The sequence below is a fragment of the Globicephala melas genome, chromosome 1, assembly GCF_963455315.2.
Source record: "Globicephala melas chromosome 1, mGloMel1.2, whole genome shotgun sequence".
Lineage (NCBI taxonomy): Eukaryota > Metazoa > Chordata > Mammalia > Artiodactyla > Delphinidae > Globicephala > Globicephala melas.
The window spans coordinates 172399899-172426849 of NC_083314.1; the positions used below are offsets into that span (position 1 = coordinate 172399899).

The window sequence follows — 26951 nt, forward strand, 5'->3', positions numbered from 1 at the left end:
GGGCTGGAGAAATTCTTTTAGAGCAACTGGGGGCCAAGAATCCTTGGCCAGGGGGCAGACCCCAGCCCATGGGGCTGTAGGGGACTGGGGAGTGGTTCAGCCTGCAGTGGGGAGGGGTTGGGGGAGAGTGTGAACCCAGCTGGAGATCCTGGGAGAACCCTAAGGGCAGCTCCTTGAGCAGGACCTGGGGTGGCTGGTATCTTGGAATGGGCTTGTGCCAGGGGCAGGGCACACAGGGCACAGACTCTCCAAATGGGGCCAGAGACAGAGCTGGGAGAGAATATGAGAGAGTGAAGACTGCAGGCTGAGAGGCAGAGGCCAAGATTCAAGGAGGCCGCTGAGACCTCAGCCAGCCTGGGTCTGACACGACAGCCGCACAGAATCCGGCTAATTGCTTCTGTTTACCGTGCGCCTACTCTGCGCCAGGTCCCGTGCTAGGTGCTCTAGGGGTCTTGTCTAATCCCATCTTCACACTAGGTGTCATCCCCATGCGAGGAAACCACGGCAGAGAGGTCAAGGAAATCATCAGTCCTGTGGCTAGAGGACGTCAGAGTCAGGATTTGCACCAAGAACTGTCAAACCCCATTGCCTCCCTGTCAAGGCACACACTAAAAATGATTTATTAATCTTTCTAGAATATAATAATACACGTTAGCTGTAGAGACTTGGAAAGTAGAATTCAAGAAATAAAATAAAATTTACCCTAAACCAAGTTTTTTTGTTTTTTCTATGCCCTTAAAAAAAATCATACAGCACACACCAGTTGGCATCTTATTTCGTCTACTTAACATTAAAGCATAAGCGATTTCCTGTGTGAGTAAAAACTCTCAGTAGGGGTAATTGTTAACGACTGTCACAATATCCTGGTTGGGAATTTGTACCCTAACTTCCTCAGCCGTTCCCTTACATTTGGACACTTGGATGGACTCTAAGTTTTCCCTGATGTAAGCCTCATAGTCATGCATTTCTTTGTGTTCAAGCTTTTTTTCTATGCTTTAGGTGAGTTTCTGAGCATAGATTTCTGGAAGGGGAATTACTGAGTCAAAGGAAGGGCTGTTTTTAGGGATGGGTAGATGGGAAGAAGACCAAAGATTCCTGGCAGCCTCAGGGATGTAGTTTTTTTCTAAGAGAAACCAACTCATGAGGGAAGTTGGCTTCCTTGGACTAATGCGTTTCTGATTTCTGGCTGTGGAAATGAGAACTGAAACAGAGCTTTTGATAATACTCTTCGGACTGTTTTCTCACCCTCTCCCAGGAGGTGGTAGGTGAATGTTGAGGGGAACTTCATGCAGTCACCCAGCTACAGGAGGCATCCACCAATTTTATAGACCTTGGGTATCATCCCACCCGACCCTCCCCACATTCACATAGATGTACATTTGACAGGCTGGGCAGCTGAGTCCCAGCAGGGACAGGTAACTTGTCAGAGTCTCTTTGCTTGATAGTGACTTTGCTGCGGCCAGAAGTGGGCCCCCTGAATCCCAGTCCATTGCTCTTTCCATGACGGTAGCTACTTCTCATTTTAAAATTCCAGGTCATATAATTCTATAAGCTGAGCAAAGCGAATACCAAGCGCTGGTACCATGGTTACCGTGGCAACATTGGTCCTGAATTTCCTCCCAGAGGTGCCTTGGGCAGTGAGAGGCCTGAGGCTGGGGTGGGGGCTGACCTGGATGGGGCTGGAGTCCACTGGTGTCTCGGGCCATCGAGATGACATCACCCTGATGCCCTCAAGGAAGCCCCAGGGCTCGGCCCTGAGCAGGGACTGTCACCGGTGATGCTCCAATTTGGTGCTGATGCTCCGTGTGGGAAGAGAAGCAGGATCTGTGTTTCAGGTTTTTTTTTAAGACCGGAAGATGAGAGGCTCAGCTGAGTCCTAGAGCCGACTGAGCCACCTAAGCAGGGAGGAGGTGAAACCAGAGAGAAACCACGTCAGGCCCTTTTGGAAGATCTAGGGAGACAGCAAGGGAGCAGCGGTGGTGGCGGTGCTGGGTGGCAGGCAGGCTGGTTTGCTCTGGGGAAACTGTACAGAAAAGTGGCTGGAGAGGGGCGAGGCCCAGAATGGGGCTCTGGAGATGGAGGGGGCTTGCAGGCAGGACCAGCTCCAGATCCTGCCCCCCCCCCAGGTGTCTTCCAGAGCACTGCCCAGAGAAGGGTGTTCGTCTGGGCTGTGGAGAAGGGTGGTGCTTTCACGGAGGAGGATGGGGGAAAGTGGGGGCTTTGGAGGAAGTGGGGGGAGGACCCCAGGAACAGGAGCCTAGGGGAGGAGGTCCTTTTCTGTTCCCCGCTTTTCTCCACTCCTTATCCGTCTATGTCCTTTCCTTTCTTCCTTCTTTCTCGCACTCGTTCTTTCTCCTCTGTTGCCCTCTTTCTTTCTCTTTCACCTCCTCTCTTCTCCTTCCCTCCTTCCTCCAGCCACTCTCCTCTCCTTTCTCCTGCCACTATTTGCTCAGTGAATTGAAACACAGCCCGAAGCCAGCAAAATTGAAAAGGAAAATCTATTGCTAAAATTTCCAAAGCTAAATAGACAGGCATTTTCCACACTGTGGCCTATGAACTCCAGGTCCTCAAGGTGGGACGTGGTTAAAGCACAGACTTTGGAGCCTGTCTGACTAGGTTAACAAATCCCTGCTCAGCAGCGTACTAGCCACGTGACCTTGGATAAGTATTTGATCCCTCTGTGCCTCAGTTTCCCTTTCTGCAAAATGGTAACAATAATAACACCTGCTTCATAGGTCGTTGTGAAGAAAAAAATGCCTTAAAATGGAAAGATCTCTTAGCTGGTGGGAAGCAGCCACATAGCACAGGGAGATCAGCTCGGTGCTTTGTGACCACCTGGAGGGGTGGGATAGGGAGGGTGGGAGGGAGGGAGATGCAAGAGGGAAGAGATATGGGAACATATGTATATGTGTAACTGATTCACTTTGTTATAAAGCAGAAACGAACACACCACTGGAACGCAATTATACTCCAATAAAGATGTTAAAAAGAAAAAAAAAACAAAAAAGGGAAGATCTTAGAGCAGTGCCTGACGTGTAATAAGTGCTGAATGACTTAGCTATTCCTATAGATGCTCCATGAGAGAAAGTCTGAGAAACACTGAGTACTTCTCCCCCATCATCTTGGAAATAATCAACACACAATAGCACGTTAGAAGCCCCAGAAGTCCTACGTGTCCCTCATCTTCGAGACTGACGTGATCCTCTCCACCCCACTTCCATTAGCTTTTCATGCCCTGCAAGGCTTGAGCCACAGTGGCCGTAAAGGTGTGCTTCCCTCTCCACCAGGGAGAGTGATGAGGTGAGAAGTTCCCACTTTTCTCCCCCTACCAAAAAAGATAAAAGAACTAAACTCCACCCCCACCCCCACCCCCGCCCCTATAGGCAGAGTGACCAGGCACTTTTGAGAGAGCCAATGTGTGCGTCCCTGTCCCTGGTGCTGAAATACGGCTAGTACCTGGGCAGTGGTCCCCAACTCCTGACCAGGCTGGAATGGCTGCTGCAAAATCTCTTGGGGAGAGTCCATCATCACGGTGATTCCTAGGCCTTGCATCTCATTGGTTGAATCGGAATCTCCTGGGGTCACTGCCCAGTTTCTGTACATTTGAAAATCTTTCAAGGTGTGGTTTGGGACCCCACTTCTTTGGGGAATATTTGCGTATCCCAGTGCTAGCCCACCTCTCCCATGGATCATTGTTTTTCAGTGATACTATTTTCTGATTTTTCTTAATAAATTTGTAATTTTCATACTGTGGCAGAAAAACAGATCATTTTATGTGCTTCATATTAATGGAACAGATTTTACGGGTGGTTGGCAATTCGATTTTTTTTATAGTAGTAGCAATTTTTTTCCTACTCTGGGAGCTTGAGGGTGCATATTCCCTCCTGATCCAATATTTGAGGTCCTCTGAAGTCCACTCCATTCTTTCCCTCTGCCTTCAGGCCTGGAGATTTAGGGTGCTGGAGTGGTTTCAATTATGTTCACGTGTTCTCCATCCCCACACTGAACTGCTCCAGCCATAGTGAGATGCCTTTATTGTGGTATTTACTCTTTCAGATACTTCTCTTTCCCTCTGAGACCCTGAGGAAAATCCTCAGTAGAGAAATAGTCTCACTGGACATTCTACCAAGACAGATGCCAGCAGGATTGGGCCAGAGAGCTTCACTAGCTTCTGACAACCCCCTTGGGCTCTAAAGCTGTGGGAGTGGGTGGATTGGGCCCTTGAAGACTGCATCACTCTCCTGTTTGATTTCCAGATTCCAGAGCAGCTGGCTTTGAGGCTGTGAGGAGGTACAGAATAGTGATCGCAAGCACAGGCTTTGGTGTCACATCTGGATTCAAAGGCTGGTTCTGCCTTTTGCCAGCTGTGCCATCTTGGACAAGTTGCTCCTACTTCCTGGGCCTCAGTTTCCCAATGTTTGAAATATGGGCAGCTCCATTCATGCTTTGATAGGGTTGATGTAGAGATCACATGAGAAAGTGGACATCAGAGTGTCATCCTATAAGCCACCATAAGTTATTATTATCGTGCAAAGGCATGTCTACCCATATGATGGCTGCAAACTTAAGGAGGGCATTTATTTGCATTTTATTATGATATTCTTGGTGTCCGGCAAACTTCCACTTCTCTCCCCTTCCTCTGGAGATCAAGGTCTAAAAAGGAAGTTGAAGGTAGATGTTTGGGGTCACGGAAGGGCAGGGTTGTGTGTCCAGAGCAGAGTGTTGGTCATTGTGCCTTCTAAGGTGTCTTCTTGAGGTGCCTCTAAAGGGCAGTTCCAGACAGAGGAAGAAAGGAAACTGTCCCAGGGGGTGGAGAAGGTTGCTAAGTCTTCCCAGGCCCCAGCTGTGGAAGCGTTGTGCTAGCGTGGGCCTGGAGCTGCTCAGGCCTTAGGGTTGGCCTTAGCGAGCAGAACCAAAGGTCATGAATTGGGGGCCCCTCCCCACTTTGTGCGGATGGCAAAACAGAGGCCCCGCTCCCCATATCCTCAAGTCCATTCGGGTAAGCTGTGACAAAGCGAGAGAGAGGCATGGACATGTATACACTACCAAACGTAAGGTAGATAGCTAGTGGGAAGCAGCCACAGAGCACAGGGAGATCAGCTCGGACCATCTGGAGGGGTGGGTAGGGAGGGTGGGAGGGAGACGCAAGAGGGAGGGGATATGGGGATATATGTATACATATAACTGATTCACTTTGTTAGAAAGCAGAAACTAACACACCATTGTAAAGCAATTATACTCCAATAAAAATGTAAAAAAAAAACAAAAACAAAAAAACAAAACAGAGGCCCCTACAGGTCAGGTGATTTCCTCCAGGCCACAGAGTTAGCTGGCAGCAGAACCAATGGAAGGAACCAAGTTTCCTTTCATTGTGCCACATGGCCTCCTGGTCACAGTGCAAGGAGTCCAGCCACTGCTTCTGTCCAGAGCAAAAAAGAAAAGACTTGAAGTGCTGTGGGTTAGTTTCTGGGAAGATGGATTGGGTTGGTTCTGTGTGGCTCCGGGGTGGGGGGGGAGCCGTAAAGCTTAGGTGTTCGGAACAGACCTTTTGACATCAAACAGGCTGAAATATGAGTTCTGACTCTGTTATTCACCACTGCTAGGGGCTTGGCCTCCAAGAGGCTGGGTTTCTTCACTCGCGCAGTGGGACTAATGAGAGATGCTGCCTCAGTGATGTAGTGAGTCAGTAAGGCAGGCAGGAGTGACGTGTATCAGTGGTTTTACAACGATACTCCAGTTCTGTGTCTCTGCACGTGCTAAGATGTTGAGTGAGGAAGTGAAGCGGTCACAGCACAGCCGGGAACAGACAGAATTGTATGCAAACTGGTATGTGCAGACCTCCAGTGACAGGAGGAGCTGCCTGTGTGATAGCGAGCTCCTCACGACGGGAGGGGAGCAAGCCCCTGGTGTGGGTGCCCCCGGGAGGATTCAGGCATCTGCTGGAGAAATGGACCAGCGCCTCTGCCATTCCATGAAGCCCACTCTCCCCCTTCTCAAGTCCCTGGACCCTGCTCACTGAGTGGGGGGGGGGTCTCTGTTTTCCAAAGCGGCAAGCTGCCTGCATGGTAATTGCTTTTGGACTTATTAAGCATAATTATCCCTAATCGCACACAACCAGTAATTTCTGTGGCTGTTACTGGGGCCTACCCATACAGTACCACCCGCAGTCCTGGGGTTCCAACACCCAGCTGGGGCCTGAGGTGGAGCTGGTTCTCTCCGCCTGGCGTTGGGGGGCTCTGCAGAGATGGGGCTGCCGTATCCCCCACCAGTGCTCCTTCAGCCTGGGTACGAGGCTGGTGAGGAAATTGCTCAAACACCCCAGCCCCAGGGCCTTCCTTCCAAGTACTCCCCACCCTGTGTGCCTGCCCAGACCACGTCCCTTTGCCCATGCTGCTCCCTCCTCCTGGGACTCTCTTTCTCTCCTCTTTTATTCCCCTTCCTTCCCTCCCCTCCAACCAACTACCCTCCCTTCTTCCCTTCTTTCAAATATTTTTTAAAATAAATTTATTTATTTTTGGCTGCGTTGGGTCTTTGCTGCTGTGCCAAAGCTCTTTCTAGTTGCGGCGAATGGGGGCTACTCTTCATTGCGGTGCGCGGCTTCTTATTGCGGTGGCTTCTCTTGTTGTGGAGCACGGGCTCTAGGCACGCGGGCTTCAGTAGTTGTGGTGCACGGGCTTAGTTGCTCCACGGCATGTGGGATCTTCCTGGACCAAGGCTCAAACCCGTGTCCCCTGCATTGGCAGGTGGATTCTTAACCACTGCGTCACCAGGGAAGTCCCCTTCTTTCAAGTATTTTTGAGTCTCTTTTAGGTACCTGGCACTGTTCAAGGTACTGGAGATACCAAGTGAGGGAGGGGGCTAAGGACAAAATCCATGCTTTCACGGAGCTTACTTTCTACTGGGGAAAGAGAGAGAGGCAAAGAACAGGTAGGTGGTTATATAGCATATTAGAAGGGGTTGAGCGCTATGGAGGAATCAAGCACAGTGATGAGGATGAGGTTTTCTTTGTTGAGGGGAGAGAAAGTCACAATTTCAGTAGAATGGCCATGGTTGGCCTCATGGAGAATGGGACACTTGAGCAAAGACTTGAAGACTTGAAGGTGATGGCTAAACTATGATGATATGCGGGGAAAGAATGTTCCAGGAAGAGGGAACAGCTAGTGCAAAGGTCCTGAGGTAGGAACAGGCTTGGGGTGTTCAAGGCACAGGGAAGAGGCCAGGATGGCTGGAGCAGAGAGAGTGAGGGCAGAGAAGTCGGGGAGGAGGTGAAGGGTAGATGGCGCAGGGCCTCATGGGTCATTTTAAGGATGTTGACTTTTCCTCCGAATGAAACATCTGAGCAGAGGAGTGGCTTAATCCGACTTGTTTTTTGTTTTGTTTTGTTTTGTAAATCTCTATTCTGTCCATAGAGAGACTGTGGGCATGGGGGACCCCAATGAGGAGAAGCTGTTACAACAATCGGGTGAGAAATAATGGGAGTTTGGGCCAATATGGCGGCCAGGGAGCTGGGAGGCATGGAAAGTTTCCAGACACATTTTCAAGGGAGAGAGGACAGGATTCTCTGACGGGCTGGATATGAGGTGTGAGAGAGAGGCAGCCGGAAGGGCTCCAAGGTTTTTGGTCTCAACAACCGGAAGGAGGGAGCTACCACTTATCCAACTGGGGAAGACTGGGGGGCAAAGCAGGTTTCGGAAAGGAGGGCTGATGTTAGGTTCCAGGCACGTTAAGGTCTGGACACCCAAGAGATGTAGGTTAGTCAGTGATTCAGAGGAGACAGGTCTGGCTGGAGTGTGAACGTGGGAGGCCACACACGAATGACAGTTAACACGTGAGTAAATGAAGACAGGTAAGAGGCCCTGGGTCTGAGGGCTCGGGCCCCCCAGGGTTAAGGGGTTGAAGCCAGCAAAGGGCTGAGAAGGAGCGATTAGAGGTAGGAGAAGAATCCAAGGGAAAAAAGCGATTCGAGTAGGAGAGAGGGAGCTCTTTCTTCTATATCCTTAGGGCACTAGATTCTGCCTCTTGAGCTCCGCTACTTCTGTCCTCACTCCCCTTTCCGTCAATTTATTCCCTTTCCCTCCTCCCCTCCCCCCTCTTTTTCCGCTTTCCCTGTCGCTTTGGATGTCTTTCTCAGTGTCTGTCTCTGTCCTGGGCTCCTTCGCTGGGCCTCTCCCTCCCCTCCTCCCTGCTCAGTCCCTGGCCGAGGCTGGAGGCCTCTGCGGCGCAGGAACCCCCAGCAACCGCCGGCACGCGCCAATCTCCCGGGGTCTCAGAACCAGCTCGCGGCCCGTGCCGCGCCTCCTGCCCGCGTAATGCGCTTTAATATTTATTTACATGCCTTTCAGACTATTATTTATTAAGGTATCGCTGCCAACCGTGAGCAGACTAATTGCTCTTAATGTGCCCCCTCCCGGTTCCCACGGCGACGCCTCTGTGCCAGTAGAGTCAGCGCCGCAGGAGCGGGGAAACAGAGGACCAGAGCGCGGAGGGTGCTGGGAGTGCGGGTGCCCGCGCGGGGTGGGCGCGCGGGGGCACGGGAAGTGCGCGGGTGAGGCGCAGAGGGTGCTCAGGGAGCGCGCAGTTGGAGAGCTGGGGACGCGGAGAGCGCAGCAGGGGGACCCCGGCGCCAGGGCATGTGAGGCGTGCCCGCTGCGCAGTTTGGAGTCTTGGAGTGGGATGGAGGTGCAGGGGACCCCGCTGGGGGGGTCTGGGAGTAGGTGGGGGACTCTGAGTGCGAGGCTGGATGGGACTGAGGTTCGGACGGGCTGCACTCGGACCTTGCGCAGCTCGCCTGGCTGTGGGCACACAGACCGATGACGGGGCTGGGAGGGTGCGGGGGGAGGGGGGCGGCCGGGAGGGGGCCGTAGCCTTCCCGCACCCTACCCACGTAGGCGGTGGCCTCGCCTCGGCTGGTTCTCCCGACGTCAGCAGCAGCAGCAGCAGCCGAAGCTGGAGGCAGCGGTTTAATTGGCAGGATTTTGGGTTAAGGACAGATGTGGCTTCGCTGGGTTTGGAGGCTGGGCGTGCGGGGGCGGAGGAGGGTGCTGGTCGGAGCGGGCAAAGCAGACTGAGAGAGACTCCGGCTAGGCGCCCCTGAAGAGAGGAGACAAGATAGGGGTGGCCCAAGATTGGGAGAGAGAAGCAGATGAAGAGGGACAGAAAATACAGCTGGGCAGAAACAGGCAAGATGGACTCTGGAGAGACGGCTGGAAGAGGGGCGCTTCGAGCCTGGCTTCTGCCCTCTGCTAGGTGGAGGCCCTCCCCCTTCTTGCCCGGGACCACCCCCTCCCTGTATTAGCGCAGCCCCATCCCAGGCAGCAGTCTTCACTGGGGGGCACAGGGGGCTAACTTGGGGACATTTATTCCTTGAATTTTATTATTGGTACTGTGTGTACAGTGTCTGCCAACTCCCAAGCCTTGTTGGTGTCACCCTAAAAATTGTCCTCTGGACTGGAGTTGCAGTTTAATAAAACCCAGGGTACTGTGCCCCTCCCCCCCATAAAGACTGGTTTAAAGCAGCTGTGCAGGGGCCTTTTGGGTCCCTCTTCTGAGCTGCACTGGGCCAAGTGCATTTCTCCCTGTGAACACTGCTGAGGTAGGTATGGTGATTTTCCAGAAGGGCAAACAGGGTCTCTGAGAGGTGAAGTGACTCCCATAGCTAGTGACAAGCAGAAGCTAGAAGGAGCGGCCAGCCCAGAAGCTCTACCCAGGGCCAAACCTCTGATTGCTGATGGCTATAATTTCATCAAGCTTCTGGCCCCAAGGGATGTTGAGGTGGCCACAGAGCTTTCTGGAACTGAACCCGGTCGATCTGCCTGGTTGGTGGTTGCTTGAGGCTCCGGGCTTGCTCTGTGCTCTGCACGTTCCCCAGATGCCCAGAGCTCATTTCTCCATCCCTGGACCAGATGTGGCCATGCTAGATGCTGCCGCCTGAACGCTGGGAGTCTTATGCCCCATGGGGAAGAGTCCTCGTCTCCAGGAGAGCTGACACAACCTCATGGGGGCTGAGAGTGGGATAGGGGCACCACCCTTTCATCCTGGAATGTTCTGGAGTCTGGAATCAGGATGTTAAACTCACCAGCCTCAGAGGTGGCGGGAACCTTGAGACTTATCCAGTCCACCACATTCATTTAACAAATGGGGAAACTGAGGCCCAGAGAGAGGAAGGGACTTACCTAGGGGCACACAGTCTGTGCACCTGAAATGACCTCTGCCCTCACTGAATGATTGCTGGGAGGTGTGGATGGCCCCGACCCCATCTTATTTCAGCATCGGGGGTGTGGATTTTACTACAGAATTGGGAGAGCGGCAAGATTTGTTTTCTGTGTGTGCCAGCCTTCTTTCCAGCCCTTGCTCCCCCTCACCCAGTGCTCTCTGCTGCCCTAGGACCCGACTTCCCCGGCCTAAGTATCTAGCTTGTAGGTATTACCCCTCCGAAGTCACCTATCTCTAGTCCTTACCTACACACATGTATTTTCCCAGGGGCCTTCTAATGACATCGCCTTAGAGTAGCTGTAGTGTGGGATCTTTAGACCCAACAAGGGCAGGTTTTAGGGGACCTGAGTGACCTTGGTGCAGGCCCTGTCCCTCCTGGGCCTCAGTGTCTCCGTCTGTAAAGTGGGGGTGCTGCGGACATTTGGAGGTTCCTAGCATCCTTTCCAGCTCTGACATGTCAGGACTGCCCACAGAAGGAGCAGCTGGGACCTGGGTCCCAGGCCAGGGCCCATCTGCTGCTTCCCCTCCTTGGGGCAGGAGTAGGAGAGGGTAATGGGGCAAAAAGAGTGGAGAAAAGGCAAAGGTCTCTGGGCCCCAGTAAGCAGCGTCTGAAGAAGAGAGAAAGGCAGGAGGATTTGTCACCCATTCTCCTCCTGTGTCTTAAACCCCCTGGCCCCTGACTGCCTTTCTGGGGAGGGACAGGAAGAGGGGGGCTATATTTGCCTTCTGGGGATGGTGTGGGGCGGACCGGACTTGGTGGGCACAGGGGCAGTGAGCCTGCAGTCCCAGGACCTGAGCATGGCAGGGCAGTTCTTTGTCTAATGCGGGAGAAATGTAACGCTCCATAACAAACACTCCCCTCCCCTACTTAGCCAGGTTAGCCTAGCCTTGCAGTACCCGGCACACAGTAGACATGGGGTGAATTCACAGGTGGAGTGAATGAATGAATGAATGTCTTGAATTAAAGAGGCCTGGCCCTAGAGTTGGGCCGACCTGGGTTTGGATCCTGCCCCACCAATTTCTGGCTGGCTGACCTCAAGCAGATTTCTTCATGTCTCTGAACTTCGGTTTCCTCATCTATAACATCGAAAAGATACTTCCTCGAGTTGTGAGGAGCAAACGAGATGAATCAATGGGAAGGCCTTAGAATCGTGTCTGACATTTAGGACTCCCCAGATTAGAACTTCTGATTATTTTCACTGAAGAGAGAGTGACTGGGTCACCCTCTAACCTTGCACTTCAGCATGCGTTTACTGAGCCTCTACAATGGTCCAGGCGCCACAGGGGGCCTAGAGGTGATTGAAGCCCAGTCTCTGCTCTCAGATTGCTTATAGTCTGAGAGGAGAGACACCTGACCACACAGCCTTGAAATACCCCTGAGAAGTTCTCATAATAGCTGTTACCTGGAGTATAAAGGGCTGTGGGAGAGGTCCCGTCTGCCCTGGGGTGGGGGTGCAGGTCAGGGAAGGCTTCCTGGAGGAGGTGAGCTCCACACTGAACTCTGAAGGACTTTGTTCCTGGTAAACACCTATCATACATGGAGAAAACATGGCAGACATGAACGGCTTGCTTGGGGAGCACTCAGAATCCAGTCTTGGCTCCTATGTCACTTTCTCAGGAAGTCTTCTCTAACTGCTCTCGGATACATAGCATCTTCCCTACTCTTTTTTTTTTTTTTTTTGCGGTACGCGGGCCTCTCACTGTTGTGGCCTCTCCCATTGCGGAGCACAGGCTCCGGACGCACAGGCTCAGCGGCCATGGCTCACGGGCCTAGCCGCTCTGCTGCATGTGGGATCTTCCCGGACCGGGGCACGAACCCGTGTCCCCTGCATTGGCAGGCGGACTCTCAACCACTGCGCCACCAGGGCAGCCCCTCCCTACTCTTTTATCCCCTTCCCCTATAACTGCTTCATTTTTCAGCTTTACCTTTTACCCCAATATATATTTATTTGCATTTGTGTTTCTTGTTTCTCTTTCCACTAGGGCATCAGCCCCATGAGTGCAGTATTATGGATTTAATTGAATCTCCCCCTGCCAAAAACGTCTTTGTATGTTGAATTCCTAACCCCTAGTACCTCATGATGTGACCGTATTTGGAGACAGGCTCTTTACAGAGATAATCAAGTTAAAATGAGGTCATTGTGGTGGGCCCTGATCCAATATGATTGGTGTCCTTATTAAAAGGGGAAATTTGGAGACAGGCACATACACAGGGAGCATGCCATGTGAGGATGGGGATTATGCTGCTCTGAGCCCAGGAACCACCAGAAGCTGGGAGAGAGGACTGAACAGATCCTTCGCTTAGCCCTCAGAAGGAGTCAATGCTGCTGACATCTTGACACCGGACTTCTAGCCTCCAGAACTGTGAGACAATACATTTCTGTTCTTTAAGCTCCTGGTCTGTGGTACTCTGTTATGGCAGCCCGAGCAAACTGATACAGGCCGAGACTTTGTTCTGTTCATCGCTGTATCCCCAGTCTAGAATAGGGCCAGCGTTTAGCAGGCAACACAATTCATGTTTCTTGAAGGAACGAACCTTGGTTGTGATGTGCAGCGAGGAGGACCAGATCCTGGGTGACCCTGCAAGTTGAAGAGCAGAGCTGCAGGAGCAGAGCAGAGGTGTGGTGCAGACAAGGGGGGCTGGTGGCTTCAGTCCCTTACAAGTCTCATCCACCCACTTTCTGTTCTTCTTTCCCAAAGTGGTGATCTTTTGCCTGATCAAATCCCATCTTTCTCTTACCCAGTGTGCAAAGCTCATGGGACTTGGGGGCAACTCAGATCCCCCCTTGGGGGAGTGGGGAAGAGAGCTGTCCTCATCTGATCACCGTCTGTGTACAGAGTCCTAAAACACATGTACAGGAGCCACACAAGACTTGCCGCCGAGAGTGTACAGTCTGTTGGAGGAGACAGAGCCCTATTTGAGAAAACCCCTGGTCTGCTGGAGGAGGTAAGATATGTGCCCTTGGAGAGCCTCCAGTCTGGTGTGGGTACACAGCCCCTGCCCTGCGGGGAGAGATTGCCAGTCGTGATTGGGAGCTTCCAGTCTGATGGGGGAGATACACACGTACATACACTAATAAAATATCCCATAAGAAGCTGCTCCTGGAAGCCCTGGAAAGACTTCCTGAAAGAAGTGGGTTTGCACGGAGTTGGGGGAAGGAAGGGGGGGGGTTCTATATGGTGGGGGGAGGAGGCGTGGGCAGAGCAGGGAGGGACTAGGTAGTTATCTCTCCTTTCCAGTCCCAGGTGAGCTAGCCTGGTATCTGGACACACGGGTGAATACGTGACTGGCACAGCCTTTCAGTGGGCTTCCTAGCCATCACGAATCACCCATTTTTAGGAGAGAAAAAAGACTGTTGACAGGGGACGGGAATAGCTTCTAAAACCTCCCTTCATCCCTGCTGCTCCTGTTTTCCCAAATGTTGTCTCCCCAGGCCCTGGATCTGGAAGGCAGTGCATGCCCACAGCGCCCCCTGCTGGACGGCATCAGAACCGGCTGAGTGCCAAGGCATTTGTGCAGGCAGCCCCCGGGTTTCCTGCCAGGGAAAAGAGATTCGGAAATCAGGAATGAAGGAGAGACAGGCCGTGAGTCCGTGTCTGGGAGGGTCCATATCTGCAACCTGGAGGATTTGGAGCTTAAGAGTAGTGTAGGGGAAGGTTAGTTCTGCTTGTGGTGACTGAGGGAGCCATGAGAGTTAACTTGCCCCCCAGATCTTATCAAGGGCTCAGGAGCTGGGGGTGGCCACCACCCTGGGTAACCAGGACCCCTCCTCCACCCCAGCGCATGGGAGGCCCCCCTCCTAGCAGATTACCGATGTCTCATTATATCCTAGAGGATGTGTGTCCCTTTCTTCCTCCAACCTGGCATCTGGGGTGGCTGGAATCGGGGTGGGTGGTCCGGATGCTTCCAAGAGGGGTTGATGGTTGAGAGACTCGAGGTGATACTCAGAAGGCAACGAGGGCCACTGTGCTGGATGGCAGAAGAAGAGAGCTTGGCAGAGCTAGGCTGGGACTCGACTTAATATTTTCTCCCTTTTTCAGACCAGGATAAAGATGAATTGAGTCTAAGGGAGCTCAGGGGGCCAGCAGTGCCTTGGAGTGGACAGGCAGCCATAGGACAGAGGACCCAGGAGGACCAGAGACCCGCTGGGCTCACTTCCTTCTCTCCTTCTACAGAGCTCCGGGGGAGAACCTGAGTCCCTGCTTTCCTGTGCACGTTTTTCATGGTGTGAGAGACTAGGAGACCCTTACTGCCATCCCAGCAGGATGCGCACGCGCACACCCGCCCCACCCCAGCTTTTGCAGGATGCACAATGCGAGAAGAGGACAAAGCAGCAAGTTGGAAGTTTCTTAGAAAGGTGGAGGTAGTGCCCAGCTCATGGAAGTCAGTGAGGTGCTAAAGGGACCTTGGGTCCCCCAGCAGCTTGGAGCTGTGGTGGGGATCAGAGAAAGGGCTTGTCTGTCTTAGTGAAGGCCATTACCTGGCTGAAAATCACCAATGGAGGCTGCTCGCGAACAGTATTTCTGTTGACCCTTTAATCTCAGCTTGTTGGCTCCTGGAATTTTTTCTATTAGAGGCTGTTAGCATGTTGTGGTGATGCTTTTGGCCTGTTGGGAATTTCTGTTTTAGTCCCTGTTTTCCCTGACTGCTGCAAAGGGATGAATGATTTTGAGGAAACAAGGCAGGCTGCTAGAGGATTTCCAGATGAACCTTGTGTTTGGTTTTGGGGTCAGTCTGTGTAGATTCCAAGACGAAATGGTGGCTGGTGACGATTTTCAAAGAAATATATTTCGTGGGACCACTAATGGCTTCTGAGAAAAATCTGAAACGGGGCAAACAGCTCTGCAGAGATATTGCAGCAGGTGCTCTCAGTGTCTGGCTGTATCCCCTCAGCTCCATTCAGCTCAGCACACAGGGGCTGAACACCTGCTGGCACCTGTCCTTTGCCAGTGGCTTTCTCTAGCTGCGGAAGTCAGCGTGGCTGGTGCACCTGTGGCCAGCCTCAAGTAATGCCCTTGGGAGGGAGGGACCCTCAACCAGTGGCTGAATGGAGCTGATGCACATACACTCCATTCCTTCCCTGTGAGCTTCGAGATGCATCTACTCTTGTTCCTAGAGTTCCCCAGGGGGATGAGGGTCCACACCCATTGTAGTAACCAGGTTCGTAACATCCCCTTTCTGCGTGTCCTTCCTGCAGCTATTCAATTCCTCACTCGCCTAGGGTGTTTCCTAGAATCACGCAAATACATTATTTGCACTGAATCCTTATCTCAGGCTCTGCTTCTGGGGGAACTACTGTGACCAGCTTGTCCCAATTTTCTTGGGATTGTCCCAGTTTTAAAACTCAAAGTCCCCTGTCCTGGGACTCCCTCCCCCACCAAGTTCCAGGCAAACTGGGGGACAGTTGGTCATCTGAGAGAGACAGACGTAAGGCAGATGTAATCATACTAAGTGAGGCAAGAGGATCACTGAACCACTATTTTGAGAGCCAAGCACTGGCTTCGAGAGCAAAAGAGCAGACACAAGTATAATTTCATCATATCATCAGGTTCAACAGTTTTTATGAGCTAAAAGCCTTTAAGAGAACAGTAGCCACCATTTACAAAGAAGCCATTCCTTTGAGAACAGGCACACGCATACAGCCCCAGGGTATGCTTTGCTAATTATTGGTGAACATTAGACGCTGGTGTCCAGGATTCCACAATGTCTACATAACTGGCTACCAGGCAGAAAGGCGATGTGTATTCCAAGAACAAGAAGTGTCACAGGCACCATGGGGACGTTACAGGTGAGCAGGCAAGGGGATGGGGTAGCCCGTTGTAGGCACTTGAGGCTCTGAGGGGGACGAGCACCGGCCATGCCACTTGAGCCAAAGCCATCTGGGCAAATAGTGAAACTATGCCGCGGGTGTGCCCACATTCGGCCACAGTGAGATGAGGCGCTTTGCCTTGGAAAGCGGCTGTAAGCTCAAGGTCGCTGGCTCTGAGCCAAGGAGATTTGCAGCATGAACAGGAGAAATCCCACTTTGTCAGGCTACCTGGGAGGCAGTGCTGTCGAAAGGCTGGGGGCCGGGTGAACACGTGGGTCAGGGAGCTCCACAGTGGGGACTGGAGGCCTGGCCAGGAGATGCCGCCAAGCTCCTGACCTTGGGACGGATCTCTGCGGATCAGATTATCCAGCTGCAAAATGCCGCCCGCGCCCCTGCCCTGTTTATTTTTACACTGGCGCTGCAGAGCGTGCTACAGCTGAGGAATGTGCCCATTTTCGTTGTTTTCTCTAGTCCTTGCTAGATTGGTGGGGAATAAAGATCTTCCAAATGCCATGGCAGTGAACACACAACCTATTTCCTGGGGGTAGCAGAGCCCTTCTCTTTCCCTTCCCAGGGCACTAAGGATGCAGAATGCATTTGTGTCTGGGCACCACCTATATTCCAATATGAAAGTAATGAGAGGCAGCCTTTGGACGCTGCTACGGCAGGTGCTGCAGTGTCACACAGGTTCCAGCCAGGCAGGTGAAGGAGGTGACAAGTCCCTTGGGGTAGGCTGCACACAGATCTCGGGAGACTTCTCCAAATAGGAAACTTGAGAGGTCTTTTCTGACAGCTGTTCCACGTGAACAGCTGGAAGGGAAGAAGAGGAACCCTTGCTTTCTCAAATGTCTGAGGAGCAGGTGAAAACCCACCAGCAGCTAGTCTTGGGACCAGCTACTCCATTCATCAGCCCTAGCAGTGGAGGATAGTGGATGGCATTGGTTTGGTCCACAGGCAAGGGACAGGTTGAGAAAACAACAGTGCCGGCTGGAAACTTATGCTGCTTATTTCCACGTCCAGTGTAAGTCTGCCTACGTGTGGGGTCCAGTTTTCCTGGGATCTGGAGTTGGTCTCCTCAGCTGAGGGGTCTGAGAGCGAGGGCTTTGCCTCTGGGTGTAGCCGCAGGTTGGACCCTTGAGGCAGGGACTCCCCCCGCCCCCGCCCTCCTTCCCTGGACACGGAGGCCCACAGCTACCTCCGCCCTGGCTGAAGTGGTCAGTTTTATTCACACACCAATGAGTGTCAGAAAGCTTAGGGCGGTCTTCAGTGCCAATGGTGCCTGAGGCCACACCCACAGAGGGCAGGACCACAGGGTGGGGGTGTGGCCAGTGAAGACACACCCACCTGGGTGGCCAGGAAGTGAGGAAACAGTTCATGGAGCAGACATCCTTCAAATGCTTCTCACCAAGCTCCAAAAAGCACAGGAACACCACCTAATATGTTCACTATGCCACCCCAGTGTGCCTGGCATACAGTAGGCTCTCAATAAAGGATTTTTGAATGTCAGTGCCTGAAGAACCCAAAGGGAGATCTAGACCAGCATTTTCCCTACTGAATAACTCGAGGAGAGAGACCTGAATCACCCGTTGGAGACTGACAATGCATATTTACATATTCATGGGACTGAGTTGTCCTGACTTCAAGAAATCTGTTTTCCTAGTGTTTTCCCAACATATTTGCCCGCCAGACAGTTTCTCATGAATTGCTAATTCATATATCAACCAAGAAATAGTGCTGAAAATGCTGATCTAGTGTCACCTCATCCTTCTACAAAATATGAAATGGGGCCCAGAGAAAGCAAGCAACTTGCCAGAAGTCACACAGCAAAGTAGTGGCGGAGTTTAGACCAACATGTAAATTCCCCAGCTTTTAGCTCCACGTTCTTTCCACTAAAGGCTGGGCTCTTTTGGACAACGCCATTAAGCATTTGTACCCTCCTGATTATTCAGCCAGGCAGGGCATCAAGGTCCTTCTGCATGACCTAGAAAGCAAGGGCCAGGTTAACAAAGACTCCAGATTAATCCAAATCCATCCCGATGTCTGGGGCATCGGTTCACCTACTCAGGAACCCTTGGAACCACTTTAGCTTCAATATATGTGCTAATTACCTAAGGTTCTTCTCTCTTCCTTAAAGCAAGTCCCTTTCGTCCTCTGCTTGGCAATCCTGGGGCAGATTCCTGAGACCCATGTCCTCTCAATACCACTGGAGTTTTTAAACAATGTCTCTTATCCAGATGTCCCCCAAAGCCCTTGGGTTATCTGAAATCAAGGAGCATTTGTTCCTCTGCACCTTTGGGTGCGGAGCAGGGGAATCAGGGAGTGCACAAGTCAGCAACTTGCTTGTGTATCAGAGTCATCCAGGGCTCCAGCAACTGCTACTGGGGCAGGGTCTGAGACAGGTCCCTGGAGAAGGGGGTGGTGTGCCCATCGCTCTGCTGGGCTTCTCAGTTCCTCCTTCCAGGGGTCTTGCAGCACTGGTTTTACACTGGGAAGGTACTGGGCAGGTACTGGACCACCTGAGCTCCGGTCAGTGTCCACACTGAGCTTGGAGACCCAGAAGCAGGTTAAGCAGGAGGCTGGCCAGCTCAGTCCCACCTGGTTACCTTAAGGGGGAAAGAGGCCCAGAAAGCACATGGGACTTGTTCAAGGTCACACAGACAGTCAAGCAAGTCCATGGTCACTAAGAGGGAAACACCTCAGAGGCAGAGAATCTGGGAATATCAAAGCAGGGGGAAGCCCGCAGCCAACCCGGCTCCAGGGCGCCCAGAGAGGGACAGCCACTTGCCCAAACCAGTGCCAGCCGTTTCAGCTCTCAGCCTGACAATATTTCCATTCCTGGGGGGCCAAGAAGGGGATGCCATGCCCCTCCCTCCTTCCCCTGAAGCTGGGGCTGCTGGCTGCATAGCTGCACAAGTGTTATTTTGTGGGGGAGGACGCATGCAGGGAGATGACAAGGTCTGGAGCCAGAGCCTCGAGCCCTCATCCCTCTGTGTGGGCGGCTGCCCGGCTGGCTTCCTCCCCAGGGCGGGGGTGTGGGGGGTTTGAAGCAGAACAGTCAGTCAAGCAGCAGATGGGACTCGATCTGAAATCTCCAGCCCCTTCCCCTCCACGTGGGATGGGTCACCGGCTTTTTGAGGAGAGCCTCAGAAGGGCTGGGGAGGTGAAATCCCCTCGTGGGAGATTTTGCAGCACAGCAGGAGGGTTGGGCAGGGCTGTGCATTGGGGGTGGGTGGCGTGCGGGGTAGGGTACCGCATCCTGGTGGGGCTGCCTTTTCTCCATACGTGATGGGTGTTCTGCTGAAACACCCCTCTCTCTCACCCGCTGCTGAAGACTGGGCATTTCTTTTTTCTTTCTTTCTTTCTTTTTTTTTGCAGTACACGGGCCTCTGACTGTTGTGGCCTCTCCCGTTGCGGAGCACAGGCTCAGGACGCGCAGGCTCAGCGGCCATGGCTCACGGGCCCAGCCGCTCCGCGGCATGTGAGATCTTCCCAGACCGGGGCACGAACCCGTGTCCCCTGCATCGGCAGGCGGACTCTCAACCACTGCGCCACCAGGGAAGCCCAAGACTGGGCATTTCTTGAGTCTTCATGAGTCTTCATGAAGGTGTTCGATCCATGGGGTCCTCCACATATCCCTGAAGGGGGACCTCTGGGAGGAGGGTGCTTCTTGCCAGGGCCCTGAGCCAGAAGGGAATCCTTTCCTTGGTTAGGAAAGGTTAAGGCCCTGGAGAGGGGGCTGGGCAAGGGCATGGATTCAGTGTGGAGTCCCAAGCTGATGGACTTCCTTGGTGAGGTCCAGACCCACTTCCAAGGGAGTCTGCAGGACAGAGGTGATGGGGCCCCAGCCACGAGGGAATCTGAGGCTGGGACACACCTGTCCCCACATGGTACACATGGTGGGCCTGAGAGAGGGACGTCCCCAGGGGGTCTCTGCTTTGAAGCTTCAAGAGTCTTTCATTTCATCGAATAAATCACGGCTCCCAGTGGAAGCTGCACTGCAGATGCACTGCAGCCAAGCAAGGTTCTCTGTTGCAGACAAAGCGCCTCCGTCTCACAGTGCGCTGTGGCCACTATCCCAAAACGCAGCCGACACAGGGCGGCTCTCTAGCCCCTCAACACAACGGGATGGGGCTTGCATTACGCAATCCCTGAAAGTGTGTAAAATGACTTCAGGTGTCGTCTGGTTTCTCCACTGGCTTCTGTGACCATGGCTCAGAATTCTTCGGGGACTGGTTTTGCACAGGCTGCGGCTTAATGCTAACACCTTGGCTTGCAGGGTGCCTCCCCTTGTCCTGCCCTCCTCTTTTTAGATAGGAAGTCACAAATAGTCTGCAAACCAACACTAAAATACATGAAGGGCTTCCAAGCCAAAATAAAAGTTCCCCGGGTGACTCTTTTAAAGTGCTGGGAAGGACGGTTCTCCGGGCAGTTTGTAAGTGGGATTTAGGGTCTGTCACCATGGAGACAAATGCTTATCCCACAACGCAGCTGGCAGAGGGGGGTCTCCCTCTGCCTGGATGCAGGCTTGCGGGTCTGGTTACTTTCAGGCTTTGGGGCCGCTCACCCACCCTTTATTTGAGGGGGTCATTGCCCATGTGACCCTCCTCCAGAGAGATCTCAGGCTTAAACTGTATTCTCTCTCCCCCTACCCCCCAGTGGCAGTAAATTCCACGGCTCTCCGGATGTCCGGGCAGAAAGGAACCTTTGAATGTTCTGGGGTTCTAGTCCAGCTCCCTCACCTCACCCACTTATTTTACAGGTGGCGAAAGCGAGGCCCAGAAGGGAGGGAGGGAGGAGCTGGCCTAAAGTTGCACAATTAGGTGGTAGCAAAGTTGGCACTGAACTCAGGCCTCCTGATTGCCAATCCAGGGCTCTTTCTAGCAACCAGTATATTGGCTACAGTTTCAAGAGTCCCCCTACCAGGCCCACGTGGTCTCCTCCCTCCCCGCCACTGCCCCAGCCCCCTTCTCCCCCTCTACACATAATTCGGGTTATAGCAGAGCATATTGAATCCTAGGCTCTCATCCCAGTGCCGCAGGAGCACGAACAGCTGGCGTGCGGCAGCCTTGAGCGCGCCCCGCGTGCGGCCCTCGGGCACCTCCTGCTGCTCCAGCCACGAGCTGGCCTTGGCGGCCACCAGCTCCCACTCAACGAAGTAGGAGGCGGAGCTGTGCTCCAGCCACGCCAGCGCCACCACTGTGGCCCACAGCTGCCCTGTGTGCTCTACCGCAGCCCTGGGCTCCCAGCCCGGCTTGCCCTCGGCCAGAGGCTCCGGGGAGAAGCTGTCACAGGAGGGGTGCCGAGGTGAGGGGCTGGTGCACGTCTGGGGACTCGGGGGCTGGCGGGCGGTGAGGGACACTCGGTGGCAGGTGAAGGGTGAGGTCCACTTGAGCTTCTCCATGGGGATGTGGGTGGCCTCGCAGAAGGCTTGGTTGAGAAGGAAGGCTCCGGAGGCTAGCTGCAGAGACACCTGTGTGTGTGGGAGCCCCTCAGTGGGCCTCAAACTTTTTAGCCCATGGAGCCCCAGGCCATGCCCAAGTCTGTGTGAACACAGCCCGCTGGTTCACACCTCCCCCCGCCAGCTCGCCCCACCTACCCGGGGGATTTGCGGGATACCCAGCCCAGCCGAGCACCGCCATGCTTTATCCCACTGGTACTTCACGCTGATGACTTTCCAAGCCCAGCTCAACATCCTCACTCCAGACCTGCTTCTTGTCCTGGGCAGGTGGACCCAGCTCGGCCACTGGGACCATCCACCGCCATCCAACAGACTCTGGGCAGCTAACCACCCTCTTCCTCCCTCCATGTCAATCGGTTACCAAGTCCCAACGGGTCCCACTTTCTGAACAGCTCTGCAGCCCACCATCTGCCACTTCATGTTGTCCCTGCCTCTACTTCCCTCCCCTGTCCCCCCACCTTCACTCCATCTTTCCTGCATCCTGAGGGGTCTTTGTAAGGCAGAGGCCTTGTCACCTTTTGGAGGCCACCAGCTCAGTAGTTTCAATGTTCTCCTAGAATAAATCCAAGCTATGATTTCCAAAGCGCTGGTTCGTCCCTGACTCCTTCCCCTCCACCCATTCTCCAGCCCCCAAGCTCGCTCTCTCATGTGTAAACTGCCGGCTTAACCATGTAACTCCAGCATGTAAACTATGGGCTTAAGCATTACATCCTTCCAGAAGCCATGCGTCATTCCTCCCTGACCTCAAGCCTGGAGTAGGTTTCTCCCTCCCTCCCCATCTCCCCCACCAAACCCAACTGCTCCCTCACAGCACCTAACCATCAGAATTGCCCGGTTTCCGTGGCAGTGCCGTGAGCGCAGGGACCATGTTCACCTAGTTCAAGGTTGTCTCCCTGGGGCTAGCGCTGTGCCTGGCTCAACAAATCCTTGCTGAGTGAATACATGCCTCCTGCTCTATTGCCCGGGATATTTGGAAACTCCAAGTGACACTAGGCACTTGGGTGTGCAGGGGCTGCAGCGGGGCAGTGAAGCTCTAACCGTTTCCCTCCTTTCAGCACCTCTCGCTCCCCAAACTTACTGAGCCCCAGACGTGGCAGGACCAGGCTCCCTTTCTCCTCGATTCAGAGACACCCACCCCCGACCTGGGTTTCTCTCCCTGCCCCGCATGCTGGGGCATCTGCAGAGCCACTTGCTAAACACGTTGCATGTCCCTGGGGTGTTCATTTTACTTGCATGTGAATCATTTCAAGGCTTATTTTTATGTATTGAAAAACAGACACACAGAGGTGGTGGAGTAGAGTGCAAGATTCCCGTGAATTTTTAAAGCGAAGGTGGCAGATTGCAAAGAATTTTCACGGTGCTGGCGCTGGCTTTTAGCAACACTCCTAAACCCCAGATGGAAGACTCAGGCAAACTCCCTCTGCCCGGCTGCTACGTGGGTGGGAAGGTCTAGGTCTTCTTCCCTTGGTGGAAGGGGAGCAGGGCAGCCCCTCTGCTGAGTGTGGGCCTGGGGTCTGGGGTCTGGGGCACTCACCAGCGGGACGTAGTCCAAGCTCTGGCTCCCTGGGGCTGACTCTGGAGCCTTGGTCAGCGGCTTGCCCAGGAAGCCCTTGGCCGCTCGCGTCAGCAGCCTGGACTTGTTGAGATTCAGCCTGTGTGGGTGGAGCCGGGGAAGAGTGACCACCGCCGCCCCAGTGGTGTCCCTGGTCATCCCCCCCCCCCCGAGAGCCCACTCAACAGCTTCTGAAAGTCAGGGCTGCGAGGGGCAAGGTAGTGTTCTTTTTAGGACCCTCTTTTGATAGCATGATCTTGTTCAGCCCAGTGGTCAGAGAGTCTCATGCTAGCCCTCTCAGGGGGACTTGCATTTGCGAAGACACCGTGAACCCGTTGGAAGTGAACTTGGGGCGGAGGTGGTTTCAGCAGGGTGATACCTGAAGACAGTGCTATCTCTGGGCAGGGGTCCTTCTTGGCATCCTTAAGATTGTTCATTTCTGTGTAAATGTCAGCCTGGGCCTGCCTTTGGCCTTCCAAGCTAGGGACAGTCCTGGGAAAACAGGTGGCGGTAGAGTGAACCCCCAGTGGAACTCCCACGTACCTGGATCCAAAGAGAGCCTCTGAGGCCTTCAGGGAAGAAAGGGTGTTGGTGGCCAGACTGCGCAGGGGACCTGGAGAGCCACAGAATGACAGTTAGGGCTTGACAGATGACCCTGTCCAGCTGTTCACTATCCAGATGGGGAAACAGAGGCCCAGAGAGGGCCAGGGACTTGCCTACACCCCTAGGGATCTGAGCTAATGATCGGGCTGCAGGGCTGTTTCTGATGCAGTTGGTATGGGGAGGGGAGAAATATGTGGGTCCGTGTGTAAAGAAGCAGGCCTCCAAGTTCCCTTGGCTGGTGGCCCCTGGCATCTTCTGGAAGGTTACCTGTGGGGACAGTGACAACTTCACATCAACCCCCTTCAGCCCCGAGTAGGGACATTGAGCTTCCTCAATGGGCACATTGCTTGAAGATTCTCAGCAGAGTGAGGTGGTATAATGGTCCCTCCGCTGGGAATTGGGATGCCTGATTCCTGGCCTAGCTCTGTCACCAACTTGCTGTGTGACCTTGGGCAAGTCACTTCACCTCTCTGGGTCTCAGTTTTCTTCCTTTAAAGTGTGGATACTCCTATTTATCGTACATGGAACTGTTTTGAGGAATAAAAGAACCAACAAGGACTTTGTTGGGTTAAGACACTCTCTTGGCCCAAAGATCTATCACTATTTTAATTAAAGGGAGAGCTGGCAGACTGCCCACTCACCTTCAGGAGTAGCGTACTTCTCGCGGCCCGGGGATGTGTTCTCACTGAAGGACGCAGTGGGGCTTTCCTCCACATCTACAATAGAGGAAGCCAGTGAGGCCTGAGCTCCCAGCCCTCCCCCTTACCTCCCATCCTCCCAAGGAGAGTGCTGGTCTGAATTCACAGTACCTGGGGATGGGCTGGGAGAGCAAGGTCAAGGTTCCCATCCCTGTCTGGATGGGCCTTCATCTCCCAAAGACACCACCTGTGCTCCACTGTAAGGGTCGGACATGCCTGGGTTCAAACCCCAACTCTCCCAATGATTAGCTGTGTAACCCCAGGGAAAGTTACTTGCTTTATAAGTTTCAATTGCAAATCGGGGATAATAGTATTGATCTGTGTTGTTGTAAATGAGATAATACACAGATAGTGCTTAGTGCCTGGTCCATGATAAGTGCTCAATAAAGCCGGGAGCTACAGACCCAGCAGGGAAGCAGGAGCAGGTCAGAGGCCTGAGCATGGTGTTTGGAGATGGGCGGAAAGGTGGGTTCATGCCAGCTCTCCAGGAGGCATCAGAACATGGCATTGACATGTCAGAGGGCTCTGAGCCTCAGTTTCCCCATCTGTAAAATGGGGATAATACTTGCACATCGTTTGTACAAAATATATAATCAGGATGATTATTCTTATGACTATTATAATATTTCAATGGCTGGAGAGTGACGGGCATATATACTATACAGGAATGATCCAAATTATGGAAAAATGCACAGAGTTGTTCTGCAAAGCCTCTGTCTCCCTTATGAGACCGTTAGTAGCTTTGTGAGGGCAAGAAGCTCTGATTATCACTGGGTGCTCGGGGGGCAGCACAAGAGTGAACCAGTGACTGAATGAATGAGGCAACCAGCAGGCAGAGAGCATGGTGGGTAATTAACCTCACGGACTCTGGAGCCAGACACGGCTTGTTCAAATCTCGGTTCTCTCGTGCATCTGCGGTGTGACCTTGTGTAAGTCAATTAATCTCTCTGAGCCTCGGTTTCCTCATCTCTTAATGTGGAAAATAAAAGAAACACTCTCAGATGGGTGTGAGGAGTCATGGATAATTAAAGCAGTGCCCAGCACATAGAAAACCCTCAGTGAGTGTTAGCCATTGTCATCCTTGGGGAGGGAAAGGGCTTGGGATAGACTAAGAGTTTAGACGTCCTACACACTGTGCGTGAATCAGAGGACAATTCAAAGGAAGGGATTTGTGATTTTGATGGAAGCCATGGGCCACCAGTAGCTGAGCTACAGAGAAAGGAAAGGGTAGACCAGAAGCTTCCTCTAGACTGGTAACCCAGCGTGGCTCAGGGGTAGAGCAGGTTCCCCTTGGTTTTGGAGGCTCTGAGGGACCAAGGAGCTGGCAGAACTCCTTAATTCTGAAGAGATCCTCCTCGGGATTTTCACCTCCTTACAAACTGTTCCTTTTTTAACCCATCAAAGTCTGTGAGCACTTTCTAATCCCTCACGTAAAACATCGTTATGATCTGGGGGTCGGGGCTAGTGGCCAGGTGGGACCTCTGATGTCCTTCCCATGCACAGAAGAAGGCAGGAGATGCTCATTGTACATGTGAGGGCACGTAGGAAGGGGTTAGGACTAGTGCAGCAGTTAGGCTGTCTTTAGTGGGACAAAAAGACACGCAGACATCCAAGACACAGAGGATTAAGGCAATCCTGTGAGTTAGTGCAAGGTCACCAAATGGTCAAATCATGGATCTTCAAGGACCCAAGCTGCAGGCATAATGAAATCAGGTGAAGGTGGAAAGGATGCTTCTGGGAATCCTGGAAGAAGCAGAAGGTGGGATGGAACCGCCTTTTTGCTTTTTCCTTTATTAGGTTTCCTGGCATTCAGTGCCTGGGAGGACTCAGAGGTTGGAGGCGGGAAACAGCCACTGGGGTTGGTGGACCTTGAAAAGGGAGAGGTGGGGAATGGTGTGGGCACGTGGGCAGGGAGGCCAGACTGCTCTCTGGCTCCCGGTGGCTCTCTCAGCAAAGCTGTGTAAACGACGCATGCCTGGGCCATGCTGAGCCCCGCTGCCCATCTCAGGCCTCAGAGGATCCAGGAAAGCTGGCCTTGCTCTCGCCCCATAAGGCCCAGAGTGAAGACTCAGAGAGAGTCCTTCGGGGCCTCGGACATGAGGGTGCGGTGGCTCAGGGGCCCAGGCTTCAGAGTACACCGGAGGCGGCTCTTACTTAGGTTCTGAAATTTGCCATCTCTGGCAGCCGAGTCTTCCCCAGGCATCGTCTGGGACCGCCGGAAACCAGCAGAAGTGCCCCTCGACTGTCGGGTCAGCACCCGAGAGCTGACCATCTGCAACACAGCACCTTTATGAGGACAAGGAGAAGGGGTCAGATGGGTACAACTGTGCCAGTCTTTTGCCTCTTCCCCAAGGAAGATGGGCTGGGAGAGCAAGGTCAACGTTCTGGCTTCACTCTGTCAATTATCTAAAGGCAGGGAGGCATTGCAGAAGGTAAGACCATGAGCTCCGAGACAGAATGACCTGGGTTTAAACCCCAGCCCCATCTCTGACTAGCTGGATGGGGTACTGACCACTCTGAGCCTCAGTTTCTTTACCTGGAAAATGGGGAGAATAATACTTACCTTGCCAGGTAAATTCTATTGCTGAGATAATGTTCAGAAAGCACCAATGTTTTCT

At 53.1% G+C, this 26951-nt stretch overlaps 1 protein-coding gene and 1 long non-coding RNA gene across 2 annotated transcripts in view; one reads left to right on the forward strand and one right to left on the reverse strand.

Annotated features, from left to right (window-relative positions):
- Nucleotides 1-11987: 11987 nt before the first annotated feature.
- Nucleotides 11988-19054, forward strand: LOC132598328 (uncharacterized). Its single transcript, XR_009566343.1, has 4 exons — nucleotides 11988-12831; nucleotides 12957-13159; nucleotides 13647-13797; nucleotides 14389-19054. It is a non-coding gene; the product is annotated as an uncharacterized lncRNA (long non-coding RNA).
- VWA5B1 (von Willebrand factor A domain containing 5B1) overlaps nucleotides 15795-26951 on the reverse strand; it is a 44761-nt gene continuing 33604 nt past the window's right edge. The window contains exons 17-21 of the mRNA XM_060310140.1: nucleotides 26488-26619; nucleotides 24277-24351; nucleotides 23576-23645; nucleotides 23015-23132; nucleotides 15795-21492 (exon numbers count right to left, since the gene is read on the reverse strand). Coding sequence (XP_060166123.1) covers nucleotides 20998-21492; nucleotides 23015-23132; nucleotides 23576-23645; nucleotides 24277-24351; nucleotides 26488-26619 — 890 coding nt within the window. The 3' untranslated portion in view covers nucleotides 15795-20997. The remainder of the gene's footprint in view (nucleotides 21493-23014; nucleotides 23133-23575; nucleotides 23646-24276; nucleotides 24352-26487; nucleotides 26620-26951) is intronic.